This window comes from Petaurus breviceps, unplaced genomic scaffold, assembly GCF_028583685.1.
Source record: "Petaurus breviceps papuanus isolate PSGF00001 unplaced genomic scaffold, PetGlider_PUasm1.0 175, whole genome shotgun sequence".
Taxonomy (NCBI): Eukaryota; Metazoa; Chordata; class Mammalia; order Diprotodontia; family Petauridae; genus Petaurus; species Petaurus breviceps.
The window spans coordinates 4462808-4483438 of record NW_027185764.1 but is presented as its reverse complement, the minus strand read 5'-3'; the positions used below and the strand labels follow the sequence as shown (position 1 = coordinate 4483438).

The 20631-nt window shown below is 40.5% G+C and overlaps 1 protein-coding gene across 1 annotated transcript in view; it reads right to left on the bottom strand.

Annotated features, from left to right (window-relative positions):
- The window catches only part of PCSK5 (proprotein convertase subtilisin/kexin type 5), a 609050-nt gene that overhangs the window by 106813 nt on the left and 481606 nt on the right, over positions 1-20631 (bottom strand). Inside the window, exon 22 of the mRNA XM_069085345.1 lies at positions 7301-7403. Within this exon, the coding sequence (XP_068941446.1) occupies positions 7301-7403 (103 nt within the window). The remainder of the gene's footprint in view (positions 1-7300; positions 7404-20631) is intronic.

Here is a 20631-nt window from a genome sequence, read left to right as displayed (position 1 = left end):
AAGATGTAAGGCTACCCAGGGAAGTAAGATGAGTTCCAAGGACGATGAAACATATGTTCCGTATGTTTCAAACTATTTATATATAAAACTGTTCTTGTTTTGAGTTTTGTCAGTCTGTGCTTATAAGGGGAACTGATGATTACTCCTGAAGGAGTGTCACATACTGAAGCTCTCATGAGAGAGGCAATGATCCAGAGAACTGAGAGATGTCTCAATTGTACTCTTTGGAAGACAGAGGAACCACGGACATGGGTCTTAGACTTTTCTTTTCTTCTTTTTTTTTGCTTTTTTGGAGGGCAATTGGGCTTAAGTGAGTTGCCCAAGGTTACATGGCTAGTTTTTGTGTTAAGTGTCTGAGGCTGGATTTGAACTCAGGTTCTCCTGACTCCAGGGCTGGTGCTCTATTCACTGCACCACCTAGCCGCCCCCTCTTAGTCTTTTTCTTATACTTTCTTTCAGAGGAGCAATCTCTTTTTCCCTATGGATTACTTCTGAAAAGTTTTTCTTGTCATTTTCAAATGGTCCTCTTTGGCTACAGGAACACTTCAAACATTATTTCTAAAAATTGTATCACATTATATAGAATAGAAACCAACAGTTTACTGAAATTCCACTCTATACCCATTTATCTGGGAGGAAATGTTATATAGTGAGTGACAGTGTATTGTCATGGATTGGTCATTAGACCTGGACTCAGAAAGATCTGAGTTCAGATTCTGACTCATTCATTTACTAGCTACAACATCCTAAGTAAGTCACAACTTTTTTTTTTGTGCCTCATTCTCCTCATTTGTAAAATGAAAAGGCTGGACTTGATGGCCTCCGAAGACCCTTCTAGGTCTAATCTATGGTGAGGTGATCCTAGTTGAAAGAAACCCAAACTTAGAATCAGATGACCTGGGGTTTGTGTCACTTCTGGGCCTTGATGTTCTCACCTATAAAATGAGGAATTTGAATTAGATCAGGGTCAACAAGCTATGGACCAAATCTGGCCTGCTGCCAACATAGATCATAGTGCCATAGTATAAGAAACTATGAAGATCAAATTCAACTTCCTCTTTTTCAGAGGCTTAGAGAAGTCAATAATTTGTCCAGATCCCCTAGGTAGTAATTTGTAGAGCCAGGATTTGAACTCAGGTCCTCTGATTTCTTTATTCTGCACTATTCTTTAGTGGAACCAGTGAGCCTCTGTTCCTCTCCCCACTTTTGACTACCCAACATTGCTTGAATTGAGTTATAGGCACTTTCTACATTATGACCCTGTTGCAGCCAGCAATAGTTCAGTCCAGCTGCTGACTTTGTAGTCTCTGCCAGGGGCACACTCACAAACATCTGGCTGTCCGTGTCATCACTTAACCTCCACACCCAAAAAAGGCAAACTATCTTATCAACCTCACTAGGCCTACAAAGAGAAAGCATCCCTCAGTGGTCAAACTGATAATTCAAGCCAATGAGGAAAAGCTCAGTTCCAAACCAGCTATGGTTTTTGAGCACGGGAAGATTTATCATGGAAGGATTTGACTTGGTTCAAAGAAAAAATAAATGAAATGAAATGTCCTCATTATGTGGTGGTGAAGGCGGTGGGGCAGGAGACTTAGATAAGAGCTTTCAACGTTTTCAAGCTAAAAGCCTACCTGAAGTAGAATTTAACAGGAAAAAAAGGCAAATGGGCATGCATTCATCTAACGTGCTCACTTTCTTACTAAATCCACTTAGGGGAGGGTGAGATGGGAAAGGGAACATATAAAACATATCAACACTCTATCCTTCAGAGGCACCAAAGAGAATTCTAGTTGAAAAAATCGTTTATCTCCAATTTAGCCTTCTCTTGTGACAGGGTCATTTGTGAGTATCTTCGGTTTAAGGTACCTCTTAGAGCCATCCTGAAATGGAGGAGGGCAGGACCCCTAGTGGAATCAAACCACTTTTGTAGAGGAGAACTACTTATTTTTCTGTGGGTCTTGATCTTTTCCTAAATCTGAACAGCTTTGTCATGTTTTTAGCAGAAAATAAAAAGTACAGGAGAGACAGACAGACAGAGAGAGAGAGAGACAGAGAGAGAGAGAGAGACAGAGACAGAGACAGAGAGAGAGACAGGGAGAGAGAGAGAGAGACAGAGACAGAGACAGAGAGAAAGAGAAAGACAAAGACACTGAGGAAGAGACAGAGACATTGTCTCTGTTTCAGTGTCTGTTTCAATTAAATTGTCAGGCAACTGTTGGAAGAGTCACATTTCCAGGTGCTTTTATTTACAGGGAGAGCAACAAATCTTCCTGAGAAGAGGAGTATAGATGCTTCCTTTTGGGTTCCAAGGACACTGAGACCTATTCTCTTTAAAGCCATCTATGGGACAGCTAGCCTCCCTGCTCAGATCACAATGGTTGTGGGTCAAGCTTCCTTACTGCAAATCAGGAAAGCTAGGAACCTGACCACCACCAAATTTCAGATCCTCTTGACCTTTTCATTACCAAATTGCAACCAGTCATTCAGGTCTAATAGAGCTCACACAGAGCAGAGGGAAAGTCAGAGCCAAGACCTTTAACAGCTGGGCAGAGGCACTGTCCTCAGTGTTGGGGGTAAATATACCAAAACCCCCTAGGGTGACATTGCACTCTGTGGTGTGTTTGATATCTTCTGGAACAGATGATCTCAGGATGGAATTATTATATCTTTTGTTTTCCTTTGTTGGCTTTCCCTAATTAAAGCCACTCACAATAGACCTTAATGTAATTTCTCAGTACTTAAATGTTCTAATGGAATCAAAACCAGAAAAAAAAAAAGAATTCCTGCTCCCAGAAGTCCACAGAAGGAGACCAAAACATTTTTGGATTTAAATAAAAGCAAAAGTAGCTTGTGAATGTTTTTTAATTAATTGCCTATCTTTAGCAGAGCTTTAAGTAAGGAGAGGTGATTGGGGCTTTGCCCCTGGGTACCCCATTTAGAAAGTACCAGTGGAACTTGCAGTCAGTCCTTCAACAACATAAAAACTACAAAACTTAGTACCTAGTCAGCAAAGATAATTAGTTAACAGATGAAACTACCAGATGGTAAAGTGAAATAAATTTTCCTCTCACCAGTCACACCTTAGGGCATACTTTGTACCATTTTCACTGCATACAGTTTGTAGTACTTGTCCAAAGTTCAGAACTGCCTAGTTGCAACTCTGATCTTTAGATCTTAATCCAAAATTTGCCCCGTTACCTGAAAAACCTTCAGAGGACAGGGCACGCTATATAACAATAAGCTGTCTCCTTTATGTTTCCAATATCTTTTAAAATTTAATTAATTAATTTATTTTGATTTATGGGATAAAACAAGCATTTTCATAAGATAGTATAATTTAAAAAAATGATTGTGCATGAAACTGCAAACCTATTATGTACAACTTGCCATTTCATTTAAATATAAAGTTATCATGTAAATTTCTTTTTTTTCTTTTTTTCTTCCCTCCCCTCTTCCCAGAGAGAGCTAACAAATTTAACAATCTTTTAAAGGGGCTCTTGCTTTAATTTTAATGTTTTGCAGGAAATCATAATTAACCCAGTGAAATGACAAAGGGAAAGCTGCAATGTTACAGGCCAGAGTTCATTTCCCTATTCATTGTAAGGCAACATCCTGGATTCAAGTTTACCCCATAACATGGGCAGTGTTCGTCCACAAGAATAGCAGAAGACCTAGGGCCTCATGAAGGACAGAATCTTCACCTCCATCTAACATGAGGTTTAGTTATTATGATGACTAAAAGGAATACCTGTTTGGTTTTTTTCCACAATAAAAGACTACTCTGTTGCTAGAGTAAGGAGAGATTTAAAGTAGTCATTTCTTATATTATCTATCTATATATAATGTATCTACACTAATTAATCTGTTATTCTCTTATCCCCTTTAAAATAGATTCAGAGAATGAAAATGGAAGGACTTCATCATGTTGCAGTGTGGACATAGTAGCTGCCATGGGATAAAGAAAACCTGGGTTCAAATCTTGCCTCAGATCCTGACTCTGTGAACCTGCACAAATCATTTAAATTCTCTGAGTCAGTTTCCCCATCTTTAAAGTGAAGGGTTTGGAAGATGTAGTCTGTTTTAATTCTAAATCCACAGTCCTTCCCATAACATGTTAGAGGTATTTCAAGTTAAAGGAGAGAAAAAGGGCCTCAGTAGTTTAAATACATCATCCCTGGATCTCGTCTGGATTCTAACATCAAGTGATATAATTTTCTTCCTTCTAAAACCCATCCTTCTTCTCAACTTTCCTATGTCTATAGTTGATCTCACTTTCCTCTCAGCCCCCCACCCAGGATCAAGTCCATCAAGTTCTCTCTCATATCTTATTAATTACATTTTCCCTCCCTCTCTGGAATCTCTCACCTCCATCTACACTTTTCTCTTCACTTCTTTTTAGTGAAGGATGATATCATTTCTCACCCATATCATTTTATATAAGTCTTATAATAGGTCTTCCTGCTTCATTGTCCATATAAGTGTCAACATAATCTTCCTATGTCACAGATCTTCTGGTGACATTCCCCTCCTCAAAAACTGACAGTGGCTCCCCATTGCCTAAAGAATAAAACAAAAACTTCCTAGCTGGGCAGTTAAGGCCCTTCAAAACCTGGGTCCAGTCTAGGGAGGCAGCGTCACGTAATAGTCAATCATTATTTTTAAGCTTCTACTATGTGCCAAGGACTGTGCTAAAACTCTGGGGACACAAGGAAAGGCAAAAGAGTCCCTGCCTTGGGAGATCTCACAACCCAACACAGCAGAAGGGGTGCTGAGCGACTTGGCATCAGAAAGCCTGGTCCTGTAGCCCTTCCTTTAGTGGTGTTCTGTAGCATCTCAAGCTATGTGATTTTCATCCATGTCTTTCCAAATGATTCCGTAGTGGATCTGCCCATTGCTCTGGAAGCCTTCTGTTAGTATTCTGTTAGTACCTTATGATACTTGTGATATCATTGGCATCTAGTTGCTGAGTGACCTTGGTCAAATCATTCCGTTTCTCTGGGTCTCAGTTTCCTCATTTGGAAATAAGAGACAGTGTAACCTAATGGATACAGAGCCAGCCCCAGAGTCAAGCCGACCTTTGTCTCTGACAAATCTTGTTCATGTGACAATGGACAAGTCATTTAAAGTCTCACTGTCCCAGAAAACTCTCTGACACTCTAAGTCTTAGGAATGTTCTAAATGCTAATAGTACATTCATCTACTGTTCTGTCCTTATTTCATAGGATTCATTTTTATGTACTCTGTTCTGTCCAAACTGATGTGCTAGCTCTTACCCAATCTCATACTGACTGCATGCATTGATGTATGCCTAGATTCTAGAATATCTCTGCTTATTGACGTATTTCCCCTTTTTCCCAGGCCCACATGAGCTGCCACTTTTCCCACTAAACCTTTGTGAGTCAACCTCAGTCAAAAAATGATTCTTCCCTTCTCAGATTTCCTGAGAGTTCTCTTTGCTCCACCATAGTCTACCATGTATCGATCTCACTGATGCAACTGGGTATTTAGACTGATTTCCTTGTGAGGAGGCAAAGATTCTGATATGCAGCTGCATGGGCTCCTGGGAACTGCAGTTCAAATGGACAGTGTGAATCATCCCTCCTCTCTTCCCCTTTCTGTTCCTATCAGCAAAATGATAGTGAGACTCCAGGGGGAGAGCACTGAGGTGAAGAGTCTGGCTGTGAAGCATCTTCCTCCTGATGTCTCATGATCCTTCCTCATCCCGGGGCTGGAGGAGAGCCACAATACAATTATAGTGGACTCTATGCCCCCATATACTATATACCAGCAGCAAATTGGTCTGCTCATTGTCACAGAAGCCCTTCTCTGTATTATCATCCATATTTTTCCAGTGTATTGGTATAAAGTTGAAAATCATGCAGCAAAATTATAAGTAACTCTTATGGCAGTGTGAAAGTACATTATAGTCTTAAGTAGGATAGATCATATTATCAGTGAAGGCCTGCATGTGAAAAGTGGTACGAAAGATATTGCCAAGGACATAAATTATATGCTAAAAGATGAGTTATTCATATTGTGAGAATTTTTCTTTTTAAAAGAAGCTTTATGAGATGGCTGTCTAAGAGGGAGAGAAGAAAAGGCACTGGGGAAATGTAAAAACAAAATATATCAATGAAGTTTTATTTAAAAAAAATAGAAAACCAAACAGATACACCAATTAAGGGATATTGCTACAAAATATTAAACATGAGAGATAAACCGCTAGAGGGACAGGTAGATGCTTCATGAATATCTATGGTTTTTTTTTTTTGCTTTTTTTTTTGGAGGGGCAATGGGGGTTAAGTGACTTGCCCAAGGTCACACGGCTAGTTTTTTTTTTTGTGTGTGTGTTAAGTGTAATATCTATGGTTTTTAGATGATGGAGCAAGGGCTAGAAAGGTCCTTAGATATTATTGAGTCAAATGACCTCATTTATAACTTAGAAAACTGAGGCTCAGAGAGATTAAGTGACTTTTCCAGGATCACACAGCTAGTAAGTACCTGAGGCAGAATTTGAACCCAAGCCTTCCTGTTTTTAAGTCTAGTATTTTATCTGCAAGAATCATTGAAAAGAAATGGAGGGGCTGCAACCTGTAGGAAGCCCCAGAACTGAGGAAGTCATGTCATGGAATCATCAGTGTATTGATCCCCCTTTTAGACCATAAGGTCCTTGAGGAAAGGGAATATTAGTATCTTTTTTCCATCTTTGTATCTCCTACAACCTGTAAAAGGCCTTGCAAATAATTTGTTTTCAGTAAATGTTTGTTGAATTGAATTTTCTTTAAAAGATAACAGGGTCTGGCCAAGATGGTCTGTGGGATCATTGGAAAAACTGTGTGTTTGATTTTATGACCACTGTGAAGCTAATGGATAAGCACTGCCAAAATGGTGGCAGAATTCTGAGCTCCCTTGGGAGTCTCCCCTGGGTCAGTCTGATGAAGAAAAGCTGCTGCTGCATATTGGACGAGTCCTTTAACACCTCTGTTTCCTCATCTGTATTATAAGGATAATTAAGATCACCCACTTGCCTCAAAGGGTTGTGGGAAGGATAAACTAAGATGATTTATTTATTTATTCTTTGCTTTTTGGAGGGCAACTGGGGTTGTGACTTGCCCAAGGTCACATGTCTACTTTTTGTGTTAAGTGTCTGAGGCTGGATTTGAACTCAGGTCCTCCTGACTCCAGAGCCGGTGATCTATTCACTGCACTATCTAGCTACCCCAAACTAAGATGATTTACACAAAGCATTTTGCAAACCTTAAAGCATTATGGAAATGACACTTATGGTTACTATTACCTTGTACTGGGGCAGCTAGTGCAGTTCTCTCGAGTAGGACCCCGGCACGTGGAGCAAGAGACTTCGCAGTGTACACAGTGGCCCAGGTCATCAATGTATTCCCCTGGAGAACAAAAGCCAGTTGTTTACTTCAGTCCCACATAGCCATGTGCGATGACTGCCTTGTCATTCTGAGGGCAGCCAGACTTCATAGTGATTGCTTGCATAAGAAAGAGAAAATGGAGACACTCTAGAGAGACCCTGAACTCCTCCAGCTGCCAGTTCTAAATTCTGACCTTACAACAACTTCTCCTCTCCCAGGGGCCCTCAGAGTTGGACCCTTAGAAAGTTATGAGGCAATGACATATCTCTGGATCTGGTCCGTATGTGTTACAGATTTTAAAAGTCAAGGAAGGCCAAAGGGACTTCCCAGAAAGACCCCTTCCTTGACCTCCTACTGATTTGCCAGTTAAAAGTGAAGATCTATTGTCCCAAAGGGGCTTCGACTGTCATCTGGGATGAGGCAAAGTGCCACGCAGGACCCACCCCAGAGCATGGCCACCACAAACAAACAGCTTGGTGGATTGGCTAGGCTAGGGAGTCGAGTCTAGGCTGCCACTTGGCAGATGTGCCCTGCCTCTCACCCTGAAACACTGGGATGGCCAGAGAATCCCTGACTTAATTTTAAAAAGCTTCTTTTTTGCTAAGAAAACAACAGCAATGACACATGAGTCCTTCTGAGAGAAGCAGTCAGAGCTGTGCCAGTCTCTAGTGGCCTTACCCGCTTACTGCAGAGGGAAGTTGGGGGTAGAAAAGGAAAACAGCAACAGCAACAAACTCATTGAAGGGTGTGATACAGAGTGACCCCATACTTATACTCATGTTCTTAAAATCTATGCTCTTCTCCAAGTGGACAGAACAGTGTGGCCTGAACCAAGCGGGCCCTTTTCTTATTTCAAAGGATAATTGATCTCTGAATGGAAATCACAAATCTTCAGAAACCATGCCCTCAGACTACAGTTCTGTACTCTCTCTGTCTCTTTGTCTCTGTCTCTGTCTGTCTCTTCCTTCTCTATACCTCTCCCCCTCTCTTTCTCTTCCTTTCACTCTCTCTTTCCTTCTCTCTTTCTTCTTCTTCTTTTTCTTCTTCTTCCTCTTCTTCTACCTCTTCTTCTTCCTCTTCTTCCTCTTCCTCTTCTTCTTCCTCTTCTTCTCCTCTTCCTCCTTCTTTCTTCTCTTCCTTCTTCTCTCTCCCCCCCCTTTCCTTTCTCCTCTTTCTCTCCCCCCTCTCTTCCTTTCTCTCCTAACATATACAAATACCCTCAAAACATTTTTAGGTACCTTAATGCCATTTAGGGAAAATAAGATTAATGGACACTTTTCTGGACGTTTGAAGTCTGGGATTTAAGACCCATTTGAGTAAAGACACTGGAGGCCCCTTTCTGTTGCCAGAGCCCCAGAATCAACAATGAGTTAATGGTGATCTGCATTTATGCTAAAAAAAAAAAAGTGACTAGTGTATTCATATCTTTAGCCCTAGAGACCCCATTGGTAGGTATAGAGTCCAAGGAAGTGAAAGGCCAAAAGCAAAGCCCTATATTCATCTAACTATTTATAGAAAGCCTTTTTGTAGTAACCAAAAAAAAACCAAACTCCAAAACAAAAAACCTGCAAGATGTAGAGAGCCACTCGGAAACAGCTAAGCAAATTGTGGTATGTGAATGTAGTATGGGAATACTCCCATGTTGTAAGAAAAAATGAATACAATGTGTACAGGAAGTAACAGCAGGACTTGTATGAACTGATTCAGAATGATGTAATCAGAACCAGGAAAGCAGCACACACAACAGCTACAATGGAGTCAGAAAGAACAATAAAAGAATGAAATTCAATGCTTTGTAATCATGGCCTCAAAGAAGAGTTAAGAAAATCTACCTCTCTACACTACACTATATGTCAGTCATATTAATCAATACTGTTTTTGTTTTTTTGTTTTTTGGAGGGCAATTGGGGTTAAGTAACTTGCCCAAGGTCACATGGCTAGTTTTTGTGTTAAGTGTCTGAGGACAAATTTGAACTCAGGTCTTCCTGACTCCAGGGCTGGTGCTCTATTCACTCTACCACCTAGCCACCCCAGTCAATATTGTTTTAGACTATTTAAAACAACTAGACAGTATAAGGTTGAAATATTATTGTGGTGTAGGAAATGATGAGTTGGTGGATTTAGAAAAATGTGGAAGGACTTGGACTTATGAAGGAAGAGGTTATCTACCCTCAGAGAAACAGAGGACAAATAAGTACATACATAGATGCTTAAGAATGTATATGTCTATTTATGAGTATGATTATAGATATCTAAGTATATGTATGTGTATGTGAGTGTATGTATGTGCACATGAATACATATATCTCTTTGTGTGTACACGTGCATATATGCATGAATTTTGTGTGTATTTGTATGTACATGTATGATATGTGTATGTGCATATGTATGCATGTTTTGTATATATGTATGTGTATGCACTTAATTGGAGCCTTCTGGGGGGGAAGAGGGGAGAAAAGAACAAAGTAAAAAGTGCATAGCAGAGAACAAAAGAAAACTTACAAGGAAGCAAAGATGGACAGCTCTGAATAAGATGTCTAGGATTTATTATGTGGCTTTGTTGAAATGGAAATTTACTGCTATATATTTTGAATCCTCTCATATTTTGCTGTCTATGTGGGAATACTTTTTTCTTTTGTATTTAAGTTTTAATGTTTAAGTATATAATCTTTCTCTTTTCTTTTCTTATTGTATATTTAAGTTTAAAATAAACTAATAATAATAAAAAAGGAAATGCACCTCTCTCCCTTCCTTTCTTTTTTTTTCTCCCTTCCTTTCTTAAAGAGGTATGGGACTATGGGTGTGGAATAGTGCATATGCTTTTAAAAATATTTGTTCTTGGGGCGGCTAGGTGGCACAGTTGAATAAAGCACTAGCCCTGGAGTCAGGAGGACCTGAGTTCAAATCCAGCCTCAGACACTTAACACAAAACTAGGCATGTGACCTTGGGCAAGTCACTTAATCCCAATTGCCCTGCCTTCCCCCCTCCAAAAAGAAAAAATACAAAAAAAATTTGTTCTAATGGATGGTTTGCTGGACATGGTGGTAGAAAGGAATATATTCAGAAATAGAAATATAAAAGCTGAATTTATCAATAAAAGGGACAGCTAAGTGGCATGGTGGAAATAGTGCTGGACCTGGAGTCAGGAAGACTCATCTTCCTGAGTTCAAATCTGGCCTCAGATATTTACTAGCTGTGTGATCCTGGGTAAGTCACTTGTTTGCCTCAGTTTCCTCATCCTAGATAGGGAAATGGCAAACCATTCCTGTATCTTTATCAAGAAAACCCCCAAAATAGGGTCAGGACTGAAAAAAAAAGACTGAACAATAACAATAAAATCAATAAAAGTAAGACAACATTTTAAAAACAAAGAGGAAAAAGAGTTGGTAATAGCACAAAATCACCAAGATGTGTTACCTTATCTTCTGGAGTATGCAAAAAGTAGGCTTTGGGAAAGTGAACTTGGCAGGTGTAAGAATTGAGTGAGAACAAGAATTGAGTTTCTTTTCTACATCCATAGATATTTAGATAGATAGAGTATCTATTTAGGGTGGCCCTAAAGTCTGGACACATAGGAAATCTCATTAACTATACTTTTTTTTTTCCTTGGAGGGGCAATTGGGATTAAGTGACTTGCACAGTCACATGGCTAGTAAGTGTTAAGTGTCTGAGGCTGGATTTGAATTCAGGTCCTACTGACTCCAGGCCCAGTGCTCTATTCACTACACCACCTAGCCATCCCAACTATGCATATTTTCAAGAAATGAAATGAATGACATTTTCAACAACATTTTATTTAATTAGCATAAATGAGATTTCATAGGAAGACATAGGAGACACATAGGAAATCTCATTAGTTAATTAAATTAATGTCATTAATAGGGAAAATAGTCCCCAATAGTTAATGAAAGCTTTTATTCCATATGAAATGGTCATGGCTAAAATTTATGCTAATTAAATAAATGTCGGAAATTTCATTCATTACATTTCTTGAAAATATGAATAATGGGATTTGCTACGCATAAGCACTTAGTATTTGCCAGGCACTATGCTAAGCACTGAGGATACAAAAATAAGCCAAAAAAAAAAAAGGCTCCCCCTTGAGGAGTTTCCATTCTAGTGGGGGAAGGTAACATACAAAAGGGAGCTGGAAAGGGCTGGGGAGCAGGGACAGGAATAGAAGGCTGCTTCTGAGGAGGGGGGACATCGAGTCCGGAGTGCAGCCTGCAGGTAGGTGGTTTGGGGAAAGTCTTGGCTTCCTCATCTATAAAACAGGGAGTGAAGTGAACACGTCAGCACTTCTTTAAAGCCCTACAATTACCCCACTGCGAGGAATACCCCAGAAATAAAAGCTCCCACTTGTCTGCCCTCACTCATAAATAAGTGGGCGGTAAATTTCTTCATAATAATCCTTAAAATTTTTTTCCCCTTCATTTTATTTTTAATTTATTGAGTAAAATAAGTATTTCTGTAATATAGGATGATAAAATATATTATGTCTCATGATCGCATTTGATAGATGAGGAAACTGAGACTTAGTGATTTGCCCAGAGTTACGCAGGGGTAAGCACTGGAGATGACTAAGACCAGTGTAGTCTTCCTTCACAAAGAAAAAAAAATAGAGTGGCAGCTAGTTTTAGATTTTATTTGGGTAAAAATAAATATTTTTTTACACAAACAGGCTTACCTCTGGCTAATTTTGCTAATGAAGAGAGTAAAAATGTCCTAACTGCAGAGATTCATAAATTTAGTCCTCTATGGTGATGTGGGAATACAATTGTTCAATTGTCTTTCTTTTGTTTTTTGGAGGGGGGAAGGCAGGGCAATTGGGGTTAAGTGACTTGCCTAAGGTCACACAGCTAGTACATGCTAAGTGTCTGAGGCTGGATTTGAACTCAGGTCCTCTTGACTCCAGGGCCAGTGCTCTATTCACTGTGCCACCTAGTGTTCAGATGTCTTTCAGTCCTGTCCAACTCTTTGTGATGCCATTTGGGGTTTTCTGGAGTGGTTTGCCATTTCCTTCTCTGGCTCATTTTACAGATGAGGAAACTGAGGCAAACAGGATTAAGTCACATAGCTTATAAGTATCTGAGGCCAGATTTGAATTCAGGAAGATGAGTCTTCATTCTATCTGGCATTCTATCCACTGTGCCTTTAGCTGCCCTGTGCCAATGCTGATTTAAAAAAATCAATTTTCTTTTACTGTCTTCAGACATCAAAGAGCTGGATGGCCTAAGCATCCCTGAAGTCTGTAGCAACTAGACTTGGTAGTTCCCTTGGCCTCTAAGTATTATGAGTATGAGCAAGACTAGACGGATGTGAATTCTGGGTTCAGGATGAGGCTTCTTAGCAGTGCTTGGCAGAGACCCTGCTCATGTGAGTAATTGCGAGGTATCTTAGGGTTCAGTCATGTAGCTACAGGTCCCATCACCTCTTTCTTTGACTATTACATTAGCCTTCTAAGAGGTCTCCCTGCTTTCGGTTTTTTCTCTCCTCCAGTCCATCCTCCGTTTAGCTTTCAAAGTGATTTTTTGAAACGTTGGTCTGACCATGTCACAGTTCTATTTAATGAGCTATAGTGGTTCCCTATTCTACCAGGATCAAACATAAAGCCCTCTGTTTGGCATTTATGATTTTTTGCAATCTGGCCCCTTCCTATCTTTCCAGCCTTTACACACATTACTCCCCTCCATACAAGGTAGATACACTGACCTAGCTGCAGTTCCTAGAAAATAAATTCTGTCTCCCTATGCCATGACTTTGCCTCGATGTCCCCACTGCCTGGAATGGCAATCATTCTACCACTTAGTTTTCCCTCATTTCCTTCAAGATTCAGCTCAAAGCTTTTCTTTTGTAGGAGACCCTTGCTAGTGTCATTGGCTGTGAATGCCTCTCTTTTCAGATTGCCTTCTATATATTCTGAATATATTTTTTATGGTATGGACCTAGTCATTTATATGATGTATCACCCTATTAGAATGTGAACTCCCTGAGGGTAAGGACTGTTTTTGCCATTTTTCTCCTCAGTGCTTAGCATAGTGCACTTAATTAAATGCTTGCTGACAGACTGATTATACTCTTACATTTATCTTTACCTGAGTAAGTTGGTTGGAGGGAGGCAGAATTAGTTGTAAAGTGGCCCTACAAGCCCAAGAGCATTCTGGGTAAGGGGAAGATGCCTCAGACTTGGGTTGACTGACATGGGAGAGTAATTCTGCTTTGTTTGGATAATACAGATAATTTATGCTCATCGGATCAGAATTAGGTATGAGGGAATTCATTAAGAGGGTTAAAGATCTCTTATCCCAGAGTGATGGCAACCCAGAGAGTCTAATTCTCTTTCATACAGTCCATAATAATTACTTACATTTCTATAGAGTTTTATGGCAGTTTTACCACCACCCTTACACCTGGGTAAGCAGGCCCCTGTCCTGGGCCTCTGGACCTCAGGACCTCCAAGCTCTGGAGGACAGCAGCAGTAGCTACCATACAACTTAACTAATTCTCTATTTTAGAATGGGCTGTGCCTTTGACCTTAGCCTGGAACCTGCTTCCCTTTCCCTAAATCCCCTCCACCCACTTATCTGATGGTTGAAAGGTGGCTTCCCTGGAGTTTTTGGCTTAGACCTTAAGGGATGGCCTCAGTAGCTGCCAGATGGTCTGAACTAACTTCACCACTTTTCCTGTGCCCTGCCCAGGGGGAGGTGCCCTCTAGCTGCATCCTGCCCACCCTGTTCCCATGGATTTGTGTCTAGGCCCCCTCACTTTGAACCTCATTCAGACCTGCTCACCTGATGACACTAAACATGAAATCCTAACACTACAGCTGCTCACCTATTGAGGCAGACCCAAGACCATCATACCACCCACCACCCTGCTGAGACCGATCTGTGCCTCCCCAGAGAAGCTTGAAGCCCTGTGTCAAACCTGACCTGCTACACTTTGAAGAAACTTCATGGGCACTGATTAGACAACAAACAGATAGATAGATAGATAGATAGATAGATAGATAGATAGATAGATAGGTAGATAGGTAAGTAGATATACAGCTAGAGATACAGATATAGACAGTGATATCTATCTATCTATCTATCTATCTATCTATCTATCTATCTATCTATCTATCATCTATCTATCTCTCCTTTACCCATTATTCTAAATCATTATACCTCACATTGACTTATGAATTTTGCAATACATATTTATTTATTTATTTTTGCTTTTTGGAGGGTAATTGGGGTTAAGTGACTTGCCCAAGGTCACATGGCTAGTTCTTGTGTTAAGTGTCTGAGACCAGATTTGAACTCAGTATCTCCTGACTCCAGGGCCGGTGCTCTATTCACTGTGTCACCTAGCTGCCCTGCAATACATATTTAAATTAAATTATTTATATATAGAGGGGTCCCTGAAAAAAATTTGCCCACCTTCTCACCCTGGGGGCTGCCCTGACTTATTTTTCTCCCAACAACCATATGAATTAGTTTATAATAATATTATTTTTCCCCATTTTGCAGAAACTCATCAGGGTCTCATAGAGGCAAACGTGGTAACATTCTCTGACCAATCTAACACAGATGCCCAAAATTGAATGGCCAACTGGGAAGATAGTGAGAAAGTTGGAAGCAGAGTCCAAAAACATCGCCTAGTTTGACTGCAGAACCAACTTGGTTCTGTTCTGTTTTCCTCAATGCTCTTTCTTCACGGCCGCTCCCCACTCACCCTACTGCCTGTAAAGTGATCAGGTCCAGTGCTTGGGTAGAGTAGGAGTCTAAGTTAAACACAGCTCTCCCTGTCTGTCCCAGCAAAGGGGCATCAAATGACTCTGAGGGTTGTACCACACCCATATCAGAGTCTCTGCTTTAATTATAGGCAGGGCAGAGAAAACAAAGCTGGCCTGTTGGAGGTCACTGAGAGGTTGCAGTCAGACTTGGAAATTAATGTGGCTTCTGCACACCTCCAGATAACTTCATATGGCATTTGGGGGCTATTAAGGGGTTCCCTGTCCCTCATATCCTGTTGTACTAAGACTGCCAAAGACAACTCTCCATAGCAAGAGGAACCAGTAGCAAATAGAGATGTACAGTGGCAACGTATTTGTCCATGACCATCTTTGTCCCACAGAAGCAAATTTTCCAGATAACTGAAACAGACTCATTTCAACATCAGAACTTTTAAAACAATTCCAGACCCTCTTAATGCAAAATGGAAAGTGTGCTGGCTATTATATAAGAGAGGAGCTTTGTGGGCCAGATTCTAAACCATGCATCTCTCGCAAGCATGCCTGCCTTTTGACTTAAAAAAGAACTCTGGCCAAAGAACAGAGAGGAATGGGAACCTGCCCCTGTCTGCATTTTCATATTTATGTGAATGTCCAATTAGTTACGTAAACAGCTGCCCACAGGCCTTACAGGCACAAGTTTTCCACTGTGAGCTTGGAGAGGAACAAGCCAGATTCCAGGGACATAGTGATTTTTCTTTTGAATTGTTTGGGCAGCAAATTCTCATTGTCTCTCTTCATTGCGTAATGAATATGAATAATCGTGACAGGACTTTTTTTTATTCAGTTCTTAGAAGGAAGTTGCCTTTAATAGTAGCCTGGGGGGGTCCAGCCTTGGGTTCTCTGTTTATTTATACAGCCTTCTGTGTGATTGATCTTTCTGTGGATTAAGCTCTTTTGGGATCTAAAGCTGGAAGGGACCCAGAAGTTATCTAGCCCATACCCTTCATTTAACAGATGAGAACACTGTGGCCCAAGGTCACATAGGTTGTAAGTGGAAGAAATGGCTTTCAAACCTAGACCTTCTGACCTCAGATCATTCACAAGCATTCCCTTCTTTTCAACTCTCAGGGTTCTATTCACTCCTTTATAATTTTCTTCTTAACTTTCCCCTTATTCTTCCCCCCATTTCCAATGGTAAGGGTAGGGTAGAAGGGGTGGTGGTGGTTGGGGATGCATAAAGATACATAAAAATAGAAAAACATATTGGTGCAGGGGAATGAGCATAGATCTAGAATCCAATGACCTTTGTGCAAATCCTGGTGGCTCTATTTGTGTGAATGGGCAATTAACATAACTTTCTGGGCCTCCGTATCATCATCTGTAAAGTGAGGAGACTGAACCAAAAGACCATTGCCATCCCTTTTTAGCTATAAATCCATGATCCTACCAACTTGAAAAATTTGTAGTTAAATGACGGGGTATTTGTTTTTAAATGAGAGAATGTTTGTTAAATGCTTAGCAAAGTTCCTGGCATATAGCAGGCAAAATATAGAGGCTTAATCCCTTCTCTCTTCCCTTTCTGTGTATGGCAAAACAAAACTAACACCAAAATCAGAAGATGTATTTTATGTGTACAAAAGCAAAAACAAAAATAACTTCAAAAACCTTCTATCAGAAAAAATAAAGTCTTTGTGAACAGATAGTAATTTTATTGTTCTAGCCTTGATTAGTGTTCTTCTGTTCATGTTAGTGTCAAAGTATCCATTTTAGAAAGTGAACTTTATGAAGACCCAGAGCAAATAAAGTCTCCTTTTGAGTAACTTATTTCACTGAGCATGTAATATAGTGCTCCAGTCATAAACTGCCTAAGAAATGGATGATAAGGAGGGTGATGAGTGTAAGATTTCACATCGACTTCCCAGACAGAAAGAAGAGAATGGAAAGGTAGCCTGAACAGCCCACTGAAGGTCAGATGCCTTTTATTTCGGGTCTAGCTCTTTCACTGACTAACTGTGGGGCAGGGCTTCCTGTTTCTTTAGGAAACCTCTAAAAGACTACTACTACTAATAGGCTTTTTCTTTCTTTCCTACTTGTAATGTCACTGGTGTAAGAAACTCCCAGTAAGGCAACTTCTTTAACCAATTAAATTGCAACTACTCTGCAACTTTTTGGCTTAGAGAATTGCCTGAATAACTGAAAAGTTAGGTCATTCTTCTGTATGTGCATCTCTAATCTTACCACAGAGCCTGGAATATAATAAGTGCTTATCATTCATTCATGTGTTGACTTGTACAGAGTCACACAGCCTATGTCAGAGGCAAGATTTGAACTAAAATCTTCTTGAGTTGGAAACTGATACTCTATCCTCTGGTTTTAAAAAAAAATAATAGCATTAGGGGCAGCTAGGTGGCACAGTGAACAGAGCATTGGCCCTGGAGTCAGGAGGACCTGAGTTCAGATCTGGTCTCCAACATTTAACACTTACTAGCTGTGTGACCTTGGGCAAGTCACTTAACCCAAATTTCCCTGCCCTCCCCCCTCCAAAAAGCAAAAAAACAAACAAAAAATAATAGCATTACTAATAACTATAATAAAGTAATAACAATAAAGGACCTTACATTATCTTATTTGAACCCCACAACAATCCTTTGAGGCATTATCATCCTTATTTTACAGATGAAAAAACAAGCTGAGGGAGAGGTCAAGTGACTTGCCAATATCCTCATATTGGAAAGAATTTTTGATTTCCAAGTTTCTTTAGTTTTCTTCAAAGCTCAGGTCAAATGCTGCCTCCATTTTTCTTATTCTCCTAGCTGCTAGCACCTCACCCTAAAATAATCTTGTATATATTTTGTATGCATTTATATGCTCACATGTACGTAGAATGATAAGCCTGATAGAATGTAATGCTCCTTGAGGGCAAGAATTTTTTCCATTTTTGTCCTTGTCTCTCTATTACCTAATATGATGCAACACATAATATGGCTGATAATAAATGCTTGCTGATTAATTGATTTGGAATAGAGAGGACCTGTAATGAGAATGTAAATTTTAAAGATCTCCCCTGCCCCTAGGCTAAAGTGCACCTGGAGCCTGGGGTGGGAGGCTTGTTTTTCAGTAGATAATTTTTGATTGGCCAGGTTGTTACATTCTCTGAGCCATGAGAAGGCTATATAAGCCCTGATGTGTAGCTTTGTTTTGGGGCTCACTTTGAGAAATGTTCTGTGATTTGATCAGATGAAACTCTGAAAATCCGTTGTCCAGAGCCCCCCGGCTTTGAAACCCAGATGTTGTTTGGTATGGATGTAATGGTTGGACAGTTTGGAAATCTGTCTACTTGATCTGTTTCTGTCTTGATGATTCTGTCTGTATACTTTGAAGTTCGGGGTGCTGACCTTTTTCCCCTGAACTAGGTAAACGATATATGTCTGACTGATTAAAGTAAGCTTGTTAACCCATTTTGAGTTGCTTTCCTTTATCAAAGCAGATCCAAGAACCTGTGTTGGCAGCAAACCCTGAGGACGCTTGGGGTGCTTGCTGCTACAGGACCTGAGTTCAGATCCTACCTCTGCTAATTGCCACTTGCATGGTCTTGGGGAAGTCATATCATCTCTTTGGGCCTCAGTTTCCTCATTCATAATATAACAAGTATTGGACCAGAAGGCATCTAAAGTCCCTTTCAATCTTAAGCCTATGATCCAATGAGCCAAAGTTTCAGAGGCAGGATTTGAATGCAGGTCTTCCTGAGCCTGAGTCCAACACTCCGTTTACTAGGGTATGCTACATAGAGGCCAACAGGCTTGCTTAGCATTCATCTTCTAAGCATCTCTCCATAACTACAGGGTGCTAATTAAAAACACTCCTGGCAGAGATGCCAATGTCTAGTTACCTACTTAAGGAATCTGCTGTTGTGATGACCTCATTAAAATAAATCTATAAATTCATTACTTTCCACCAGCCACAATAATTATGTACAATATTAATCCTGAAATGCCAACGCTCAACACTTTCGATGAGATGGGTGCTTATGAATTAAACATGGTTGGGCTTGTTTTTTTTTAAACACCTGCTAAGAAAATGGCGAGACATGGAGTCAGTAAGAAATTACCACCACTGTAGGCAGCACTCAAATTAAGAGGCCACTAACCCAGGCTGAATACTCAACATCTCAGCATTTGTACATAGAACTTAGTCTTGGCAGATCAGTTTTTAACTTTAACTGAAAAAGACAAGAACTCTCTTCACATTATCTGGAAAATGGCTGCCTCTCTTTATAGGATTGGCCCAGATATTGTCAACCAACTTGAGCAACTGGTTTATTGGACTGAGGCTTGGCCAAGCTCCTGGTAAGAGCCTTGTTCTAACCGGCAGATGGGGAGCTCTGTTGTTTCCATTTCCCTCAGGATTCATGGGAGGCAGAAGGCACATGCAGGGCAGACAGAATGATGGTTCTTAGCTCCCAGTGGGTGGCACCAAGGGGACAAACATTTCTCCATCACTTTGCTTCTCTCACTTCACACGTATGCCCCTCTCCTAGATTCTTGATTGTCAAGACGGAGCGTCCTTGCGGGCCTGATTGCTTTTGTACTGACAAGGGCACACTGCTCTTCTGCATGATTTGTGCAGAGACACTTTGAGGAGCTGCTTTGGCACCCCTAGGGGTTGGCATCAGAACTGAAAGGATGGATCTTCACTTGTGAATCCAGCACATATGCAAATGGTTACCCTTGTTCAGATGGCATGTTGCTCAAGCATGAAAGAATTAGGAACTGATTCTTTCAGCTCCCACCATCAATCTGGTTTTTGTCAGCAAGCAGGCTGCTAAGCTTCACTGGGGCTTCACAGGGCACCTGCAGAGAAGGTGGCATCTGAATTTGTCTCCTTTGGTAACAATATAAATAAATGATATGAAGAATCAGCTAGGTGATTCAGTGGATAAGATGCTGGACATGGAATCAGGAAGACCCACATTCAGATCTCCCCTTAGACACTCACCAATCATGTGGCCAAGGGCAAATAATTTCTGCCTCAGTTTCCTCATCTGTAAAATGGGAATAATAATAGCACCTAACTTCCAGGGTTGCCGTGGGGATAAAATAAATTAATCTTTGTAGAGCACCATAGAGATGAGAGCTATTATTATTATGTAAATGTTTCTTCCTCTTTCTTCTCTTTTCCTCCTCCTGCTGTTGGTGCTACCACTGTTACTTTTGTGGTTTAGTCATGCCTGACTCTTTGTGACCTCGTGATCCATGGCACATCAGGCTCTTCTGTCCTCCGCTATGTCCCAAAGTCTGTCCGGGTTCATGTTCATTGTTTCCGTAACACTACCTGTCCATCTCATCCTCTGCCATCCCCTTTTCCTTTGGCCTTCAATCTTTCCCAACATCAGGGTCTTTTCCAGTGAATCCCATCTTCTCATTAGGTGACCAGAGTATTTAAGTTTCATCTTCAATGCTGAACCTTCCAGTGAATATCCTGAATCCTCCTCGTTGTCCAAGGGGCTCTACAGGCTTCTCCAGAACTAC